This window comes from Etheostoma spectabile, chromosome 24 (assembly GCF_008692095.1).
Source record: "Etheostoma spectabile isolate EspeVRDwgs_2016 chromosome 24, UIUC_Espe_1.0, whole genome shotgun sequence".
NCBI lineage: Eukaryota > Metazoa > Chordata > Actinopteri > Perciformes > Percidae > Etheostoma > Etheostoma spectabile.
In genome coordinates, this window is record NC_045756.1 from 375602 (window position 1) to 385463 (window position 9862).

Consider the following 9862-nt stretch of genomic DNA (forward strand, 5'->3'; position numbering starts at 1 on the left):
ATGAAATTGACGATGCACATTTGTTCTGTTGGGTTACGTTACAGCGTTCTTGGACCAATTTCAAAGGTTGTTGTTCCCATCGGTCACTTACCCTCAAAAACAGGAAAGGAAAGGTTGAAAAACCAAAGTTACCCTTTAATAATAATTATAATAACCTTCCTTCATCAGCGAACCCTGACGGAGAAGCGTAAGCTGCTGATGCAGCAGCACGAGGATGCCAAGGAGCTGAAGGAGAACCTGGACCGGCGGGAGCAGCTGGTTTCCGGCATCATGGAGGCCCACCTGGACCCTGAAAGCCTGGACGACTACCGGCACTTTGTGAAGATGAAGTCGGCCCTCATCATCGAGCAGCGGAAACTAGAGGACAAGATCAAGCTGGGCGAGGAGCAGCTCAAGTGCCTGGTGGACAGTCTGCCGCTGGAGCAGAGGCCGCTGCTCTGATGCCTTCATTTGGAGAAACATCTGGTCTTTCAGAAGAAATACAGGACCAAGGTTGAGGCACCAGTTGGGGGACCTTTTTTTCCCTTTTTAGGGTTCTACATGTAGCATTTTGATATTAATGTCATTGCTTAATTGTGTTCACGGCTGGAAGGATTTCAAAATTGCATCTCACTTTACTTATTTGATAGTTCCTCGCTCCTCGGTTGAACCAGGAGTTGTTCTGTCCCTCTTTCTTGTAGGCCGTCTCCAAGCTCTTATTCCTGCCCCGAGGAGTGATGGTAGAGGAGAGATCTCTGAGGAGCTATGAGCAAGGAGGGAGGATGGAGGAAGGATCTATAAGTGAGGAGGGAGGAGGGATCTCTGAGGAGCTATGAGCGAGGAGGGAGGAAACATCTCTGAAGACCTATGAGGGAGGATGGAGGAAGGATCTCTGAGGATCTAAGAGCGAGGAGGAAGGAGGGATCTCTGAGGAGCTATGAGCGAGGAGGGAGGGTGGAGGAAGGATCTCTGAGGAGGGAGGGTGGAGGAAGGATCTCTGAGGAGCTATGAGCGAAGAGGAAGGATGGAGGAGGGATCTCTGAGGAGCTATGACCTAGCATGGAGGAGGGATCTCTGAGGAGCTATGAGCGAGGATACCTGAAAGCAGCCTTCCCTAAACCCTGAAGCTGAAAGCCGTCGCTAACTCCGCCCACACAGCTGACAAAAGGAAGGGAAGCAAGTGGTGGAGCAAGTGATGCAATTTAAAGGAAGTGAGAAGCACCTCAAGCCTCCATTTCATGCCAGTGGTTTTTGTTATTGTTTCTCAAAATTAACATTTCCATGTGGCCCCTTTTGACCGAATTGAGGAGCCTCATGAACTGAATTTGGTCGATTAGACCGATAAGGTCGATTGAGGTCCAATTTTTGCACAATGACAAGAACACAGCCATTGTGTTGTCATTTGTAGTTAACTGATTCATGTGACTACACACACACACACACACACACACACACACACACACACACACACACAGACACAGACACACAGACACACGCACAAACCGAATGATGTTCTCAACCAGACCCATGATTTTGGTTGTCGTCATCAGTGTTTCCAGTCTCCCTTAATTATTTGTGTCAGTGAATTATTGTATTTAAGTCGCATCATGAGCTTGCTCCCCCACTGTATGTGGCTGGCTGTAAGTTTTATTTTGGTAAGATTTTCTAGTAATTTATTGTAGCCTTTTTGAAAAATAATATATGGAGAAAGGGGAAATGTTTCCCCAGTATTTTTATTTTTTTGTTTTCTAACTAATTGAAATGAAGAGTTTGATTCCAAAGTGCTGTTTTCCTCTTTAAATATGATGATATTAAGTTAGCTTTCTATCTCTTCCTTTGTGTAGGATATTAATCTAAAACTTCTACATATGATGCATATCTCATTTTGGAGTGAAACTCTTTAATTTACACTAGAATAAGGGCTGATATCTGCACATATTCTCATAAAGACGATGTTGACTTTTTCCAGCAGGACAGACGTGGTTGCTTCTTCTTGTTTTCTATCGGATAAAACACTGCTAATATTCCCTGGATGGTTCTGCTGCCTGTATCTCAAAGGTTTTCATTCACACTTGGTGCTTTTAGCTGAAGCTCCCATCCAAAAACGCGTCACCCCGGGACTCCTGACTGATCTTTTCTGCTTTCTCCGAGTGAAAGGACTGAGGCCCAGCTGGTGTTTCTGTGGAGGTTAATCTAAAAGTTTGCACTTTACTCTCTGGTTTGGCCCCTTCACGGGACCCTCTATCTATACGCTTATATATTTAATTTATTTAAAGCCGTGCCTACTGTAGCCTCCCACCACTGTGAACATTATGAGCTGAGTGGGCATCCCCCTGGGTACTGTGTACGGCCCACTGTGCAGTCTTTTCACCAACTTTAAAAGCAATAAAAATGATAAAGCTGAGCGATGTGGTGAGCTTGTTCTTTTAATTTGATATAATCATGTGGGTCAGTTTTATGGAACAGTCCAGCTAGCAATACGTTGATCAAGTCAATACGCGTTCATTTTCTTTAAAATAAGTGACAAACTGTCAATGCAGTTTAAAAACAAAAATTCTGTTCTCTAGAAAATCAAGTTTTAATCGTTTTCTAGAAAAGAGTGCATCTTGAAACAAGAAAAAAAAAAAAAGTTCTCCCTGCTGTTGATCTGTTTTCTGTCTGCTGATCAGCAGCATTGCACACTAACAAGACCCATGCATATAACAGGATATATATATATATATATATATATATATACACATAGTATATATATATGATCTGATAGCTTATAACCGGAGCAGCAGCCCGAGCTGGCAGAGCTCTTCCCCTCCAAAAACCTCAGTTGTGGCTTTCGTTCCCTTTTCGCTCCCAGCTTTACTGACTGTACAGATTCCTCCAACCTGTTTGATTTGAATATTTTGTTGTAAATTACTTCATAATTTAGTAGGCCATCGTTGTCTGATTGCTGTCTCGGAGGCTCTTCTGCCCTGCATGACTTGAATTACTTGTTGGTAGTGAGAAATCGGTCACATTTGAAGATCAATCAGGTCTCGGTATCAGACTGAATCTACTTTGCGACCTTTGAAACAGACAAAAGTACATTGAAACACAAGTTAAGTACATATGCAAGGCAACGGAATACCAACAAGCTAGTACTAGACCAGTTACCACGGAATGTAGGTAACGAACTGGCGCCGAAGAGGTGGTCGGCCCAGGTTTAAGTATGGATGAGGTGATACTGATGATGAAGCTCAGCTGTGTAGTCAGATGGAGGAGGGGAAGAGTAGACACGCCTCTAATGGAATCCGGTAAGAGCGCCCTCCGGCGGCCGATGAACACACAGACAGACAAACAGGGAAAAACAACACAGAAGACAGCGGACCCATAACATATAGAGGTAATCACAAAGAAACACGTAGGACAACTTCCAACTTTCACCTACATTTACGCTTAAACTAAACCCCTTTTTCAGGATTTATTCAACTTTTAGCTTGTACATGTACCAGTTATACGCAAGTCTTTCAAAATCATGTAAAATTCAGTCATGTATTCATGAAAAATTCAGCTGCAGATGTCCGTGATGACGTATTTTAGTCCACTGGTTTACATCATCTCCCACTTTTACAAGCCCACGCTGGGACTTTTTCCAGCTCTAGCCGTCATCCTGGACTTTTCCTGCACCTGTTGGAGGGACAATAATGATCATTTAAACTGCCAAACCTCTTCAGGACCAGGACAATATGTCTGGCTTTCTTTCAGACACAGAAACACACTTTTAACCCAAGTTCCTCTTCCTTTCCTTAGCCGCGCCTGTAAACTTTAGTTATGAGAGAGGTCTACTTAAATATCCTTATGAAGTGCTGATTTAATTTAGGTAAACTGACAATCTGCAGTAATAAAAGAAGGTGAGTCATTTAAATGTATCAGCAGCAAAGTTATTAATTTTTTTTTGTGAAAAACAGACAGTTACCAACGAGAGGAGACTTCTGTCTTCATCTTTCAGTCATGTTTTATTTTGCTGGACCGTCGAGGCAAATCCTGACTAAACTGTAGGTGGGTCGCTGTGTTTTTGGCTCATGTTACTTTTTTTTTTTTTTACAATATTCCCTACATCAAAGTTGGACATGGCACAGTTCCCGTGCCCCTACAAGTGTGAATTTCTGCATTTAAGTGAAAATTATGCACTTCTTTTTCTAGTTTATTCCAGTCATTTTTACACAAAACGCCACTCGCCCCAAAACAAGTGAAACCAAATTACATTTCAGCTGTAGTTGAAATGACAAATAAACCTCGACTTAAAAAGCAAATGCACATTTAGGAATTGTAGGTTATATTCAGTCAATAAATGTGTGTGGAGGCTTTAAAATCCTGACTGTCTGTGAGAAAACCACCTGGCCTGATACGTCTGAAAGGGAGTACCAGAACACTGGGGAGATAATTAGAGTTTAATAAAAGAGGTATTTTGTGTAACCTTGCTTTTACGAGGGGGAGAGGAACTCGGAGGCTGGACAACATCCAAAAAAAGATAAGAGCACGACCAGGGCTGGGCCGGAGAGCTGGTCAAGTGGAGAAAAGCTAGGCTTCTGTTACGGGGTCAGACCTGGAAAGACTTTACGGCTTGAAGATAGTCCTCAAGGACTTCTGAACCATATACAGTAGATATATGTACTTTTATTTGCAATATAATTTACTTAAGATTTGGTATAACTTAGCTGAGCAAATCCTGCATATTGGCTTTTCTGGTCTATGGTTTAAATGAATACAAACTTAAAGGAGCAGTCTTTGAGATCCGGCCTCCAGACCTGGTCTCATTTATTCCTTCAGAGTTCATCCGTATTATCCGAAGACCTTCACCCATTACATGAAGCTTTCTTATAATCCAGTTACACTTCAATGCTAATTTTACTCTCTTTGGAACTAGATTATGTTTCTAAAACAACACAGCAAACCTGCAACAGGAAGACAATTTCCCCAAAAAGAGGACTTAAGTTAAGGATTTAACATTTGTTCCATAATACCACAAATATTATCTATAAAAAATATATAAGACAGAAAATGACCACTTCCCAGCAAACCCTTTCCATATTTAAGGGGTTTTAATCATAGTGTCTTAGTTCAGTTATTGCTCAACGCAATTAAGCTATAACTGCAGTGAAGTGTTAAAAGGGTTGCACTGAAACTAAATGACAGTAACAACAATAACACCTCCGTGCCTCTTCATCATATTCTGTCAATCATTTACAGTTTCATGACAGGAAACTGCATCGAGTTATTGATTCCAAGATGAGGAAGTGCCCTGCTGCAGACAGGCCGAGGAAGACTTCCTGTTGGAGGGTTCAGTCGGTTCTGGTCTCAGAGTCAGAAGGCTGCTCGCCCTGCAGCACCCAGGTACGTCGGGGGGGGGGTTAGACTTCCAGCTGTTTAGACTGTGATGAACCGACGATCCCTTAAATCTTCCAAACCTGCTTGAGTCTTGATCAATAATATCCTCCAAGTAGGTTTCACTGTAATCCTTTTTGAATTACACAAGTTAATTTGCAGATGCCTTGTTTGCGAAACGTTAAAAAACAGATTGTAATGGATTTGTTATTCTGATCTATGTTTTTTGAAGTGATGAAATGGACAAGAAAACTATTTGCTCCTTTGAGTCTATGGGTCTTATGGTAGATTGCATGAAATGATAAAATAAATGAACATAACTTCCTTTTCTTATTCCATGTTTTGGGATTTTAGCCGCTCTTCCTCTTACGCTGTTTTCAGTTGAACATTAATTGAACATGAATTTAGATAATGTAGTAATAATGAATATGATAATTAAAACACTTAATACATGTAATGAAAGTGTTCTTTAAGACATAACACCTGTGATTAATGAGACTCCTTTGAAGCATTTGACCCAGTTAATATCAGGAAGTCTCCTGTTGTTTCACCAACAGGGAATAAGGTTTATTCCCCTTTGTGGATCAAGCATTACAACAATTATGTTCTACTCTACTCTGTAAAAAAACAAAACATTTAAGCTAATGTATTAAAAGCAGAGAGAGCAAACCAAGAGAAAGAGACAGTGGGTCACACTATGCATTCATGTGGCATTTTACAGCTTGTACTTTTATTAAAATCAGAAAGGAGAAGGCGATAAACGAATGTGGATCTTCTGCAGTCAAACAAGCATAGTTGGTTAATTTTTAAACCAATCCCATATTAACATGATCCCAGTGAAGGCAAAGTGTTCTCATGATACACTTATTTCAGGCTCAGCTAGTCTCAACATGTCAACATCGTCTTATGTGTTTGAATGTAGTCCCCAGGCGAGGTAGTTTTACCCAAAAAAACTCATCAAGAGAGGTATTTTGTATCAACAACCCGGATTTAAATCAAAAAGAACATCCCAGCATGATAACTCCATGACATCTGCACGTTGAGAGAAATGCTACACACCTGTGTGTGTGTGTGTTTGACTTTGTGCTGCAGGTGCTTGTTGTCCAGGTAACCAAGGAGACCAAAGAGCATCGGAGGACCTGAAGTGGGACTCAGACCTTCCACCTGGGTTCCATGTCCTGTTTGGTGGGATCAGGACTTTCTAGGTAAAGGGCTGCAGCTAACGTCTCATTGTCAAAGATCTGTTATTTTGTCAGTTAATGGATCAGTTGTTTGGTCTATTATGTTATCCCAAAAATGTGGGCGGCCTCTAGCTCACCCAGTATGACCCCATGAGTCCTGCAACGGCCCCGGGTTTAAATCCGACCTGCGGCCCTTTGCTGCGTGTCCTCCCCAGAGATGGCAAAAGTACTCACTTCAAAGTCCCGTCAAAGTCAGCTTTATTGTCAATTTCTTCACATGTCAAGACATACAAAGAGATCGAAATTACGGTTCCCTCTTTCCCACGGTGGAGACAAGACATTTTTAACCAATTAGGTCCACAGACAAACATAACATTCAAGTAAACAATATAAAAAGTAAAAATAAGAAGATATATATGAGGAAAGTAAGAGCAGCAAAATTTGTGTTTTCAGGACTACAGGACAACAACAACAAGTGTGCAAAGTGGAGTAGTGCAAGGCAGCCATTTGGGGTCCAAAGTCCAGGATGTTTATGTAACTGAGGGTAGAAGTACAGATAATTGTCTTAAAAAAATACTCTGGTAAAATTAGAAGTACTGAATTAACTTCTTTACTCAAGTAAAAGTAACAAAGCACAGGCTTGGAAATTTAAAGTATAAAAGTAAAAGTAGACTTGCGAATGACAAAGCTCCCTGGACCAGACAGATGTTGCTAGAGAGACGCTGAGAAACTACCGTGGACATGGAATAAAGGCTCTTTATATGTCATTGGCCACATTTTAAATGGATGTCTGCCAATAGGCCCGCAACATATAGCGTATTTATTATTATAAGATTCGGACCGAGTAGCAAGATATGATCTCAGTTGTGATTTTGTGGGAGGTCTGAGTATATTCCCACCCAATTAGATTCAATTTGCTATTGTATAACGTTACTTCCCATCGCTGGTCCTCCCCCATCTTATCGACTGTCACTAAATTAAAGGGAAAAGCCCTTTAATTGAAGAAAATGTCAGAAAATGGAGAAACGTGATCAGTGTTTCCCAAAAAGTCCAAGATGACGTCCTCAAATGTCTTGTTTGGACCACAGAGCGGAGAAGAAACTGGAACGTATTCACATTTAAGATGCTAGAATCAGAGAATTTTACTCAAATCGAGTATCCAAATATATGTTGTTATTAATTTGATTGTGGCCAACTATTCATTTACCTGATTAATCTGTGCAGCTCTCCACCAGCGCTCCACTGCCATGAGGTACCTGGTCCACAGCACCCACGCCCAGCTCGGGGCCCTCTGGCTGAGCTGCGTGGGCTGGGTGCTCACCGCCGTGGCCCTGGGACTCATCCAGTGGAGGGTTTGGCTGGTGTCTGACAGGGGGGTCATCAGCTCCGGAGTGGCCTGGGTGGGGGTCTGGCGGGCCTGCTTCCACAGCCACACCCTGGTGACCCATGGCTTCAGGGTCATGCACTGCAGGTCCATGAGCCTGGCTGAGGCCTTCACGCCTCCGGAGATCGGGGCAGCTCAGGTTCTCATGATCCTGTCTCTGGTCCTGGGGCTGTGTGGGAACGCCGGGGGGGTTTATGCCTTGAGGAACATCTACTTCAGGACGCAGGAGGACTCCCCAGTCCGCTTGGCGTTCTTCACCACCGGCGTGCTGTGCCTGATGGCCGCCGTGATGTCACTCATACCTCTCCTGTGGAACCTGATCTCCGTGGTAACAAATCAGCCAATAGAGTTCCCCCCCGAGTTCAACATGCCCCCGGCTCCTGATTCTCAGCATGTGGGGTGCGGCATCGGGGTCGGGATGGTGGGGACGGTCCTCATGATGGTCTCTGGGGTTATTTTCTGTATGTACAGGTTCCCCGTGAGGTCACAGCACCCGGGTGGGGCATCACCCGCTCCATCAGTGAGTGGCAGCAAGGGGGCCGCGGTGGAAGATAACCCGGCATTCGAGTCTCACGAACACTTGTGATTGGTCGGTTTGGATGTTCAATGACACGTGAGCTCACAGAGGAAAATAATACGAATGACAACTTTCAGGTTTCATTTGCAAATTGAGATTAAAGAAAGAAAAGTTGAAGAAGGAACGTTGTAGATAATCTGGTTAGTGGTCTTTTTTGCAGGAGACCTCAAACACACCACAGCTCATGGGTTGTTTACAGGGACTCAGGTTCTGCTCTAGGGGGGCGAGGAGGACTTGAACGAGTCATCTCTTGACAGCAAACCCCCTTAATGCCAAAGCCGTAGAGCCTCAGACTGCCTGAGGAACATTCAGATGTCCATGTTGCTCCATATTTATTGTTTTTATGGACTTTGTGATGTGAAAAAGATAATCTGATATTATAATTTGTGAAGGAATAATAATGTGTTGGCCATAAAAGATCCAGAGAGAAACATGAGCAACACTCTTACAATAAAATAATTATTACAAACGTAAAATATGCTTTAAGGATCCTTAAATTGATCACACTTGCTCAACTTATTGTTGTTGCATGTGTGATGATGTGCAGATTAACTGGTTAAATGACTAACTTTTAACAAAGGTTGCATGCAACAGTCAGTTTTTATTTAACTAAGAGTTAAATGTTTTCTGCATTCAGACATTTAAAGAAATGACCTTACCATGTTGTTAAATCTCCACCTAATCTGCATGATTATGGACTGGCTGTCACCCCCCCCCCCTCCTGAGGTTATATAACTCCGCCCCTCAGACCTGGGACTCTCTTTTCCCTCCAAAATCCACCAGGAAGAACAAAGAGGACTCATGTGAGTTTGATTTTGTATGTCTTGTATGTGGCTCACACTGTCTGAGTTTAACAGATCGTCTTGTTTAGATCCCAGAGTTTGAAAGAGGAAATTAAGTGCAGATAAACCAAATTTGAATGTGCTGTTCAGATCTGTGACATTTTTCTTTAAATATTCCTGTTTAGGCCAAATCCTCCACCACCCACTGTCAGCCAAATGCTAAAAGGGCCCAGCTGGTTCCCGTTCAGATGGTCAGTCCGCCAACGCCATCAGCACATTACAGGTTATTTTTCAAATATTGGGACTAGTTTGTGTACTTGTCACTCAAAGAAGTTCTGAGTTGCTTCCAGATTTCAGGTAAACTAAAACCTTGTTCACTATGTGATCAGTCTAATTTCTTTCTAGAAGTTGTAGGTGTTGAAACCTTCCTACAAATCCAGTAAGAAGTAAAACCAGGGAAATACACACCACATCGCAGTATTTCGTTAAATATTTTATTCAAAAAAAGCAAAAAGCTCATCTGCAAAATTTCAAACCATCTGTATCAACGTTCCTCTAATGATGAACAGTCCCGTCACCTCACTGAGATCAGAGCAAAGCC

At 42.5% G+C, this 9862-nt stretch overlaps 2 protein-coding genes and 1 long non-coding RNA gene across 9 annotated transcripts in view; 2 read left to right on the top strand and 1 right to left on the bottom strand.

Moving 5' to 3' along the window:
- LOC116673931 (protein Shroom2) overlaps nt 1-1277 on the top strand; it is a 22667-nt gene extending 21390 nt beyond the window's left edge. For all 7 annotated transcript variants that reach the window (XM_032506315.1, XM_032506310.1, XM_032506312.1 and 4 more), the window contains 2 exons: nt 169-713; nt 999-1277. In XM_032506315.1, coding sequence (XP_032362206.1) covers nt 169-441 — 273 coding nt within the window. In that variant the 3' untranslated portion in view covers nt 442-713; nt 999-1277. The remainder of the gene's footprint in view (nt 1-168; nt 714-998) is intronic.
- On the bottom strand, nt 524-963 carry LOC116673934 (uncharacterized). Its single transcript, XR_004327921.1, has 2 exons — nt 845-963; nt 524-742 (listed from the first exon to the last, which is right to left on the bottom strand). It is a non-coding gene; the product is annotated as an uncharacterized LOC116673934 (long non-coding RNA).
- A 6476-nt stretch (nt 1278-7753) lies between the features above and the next one.
- On the top strand, nt 7754-8607 carry LOC116673932 (claudin-34). Its single transcript, XM_032506317.1, has one exon. It carries the CDS (start codon nt 7766-7768, stop codon nt 8486-8488), a length of 723 nt encoding a protein of 240 aa, XP_032362208.1. The 5' UTR covers nt 7754-7765; the 3' UTR covers nt 8489-8607.
- Nucleotides 8608-9862: the final 1255 nt, after the last annotated feature.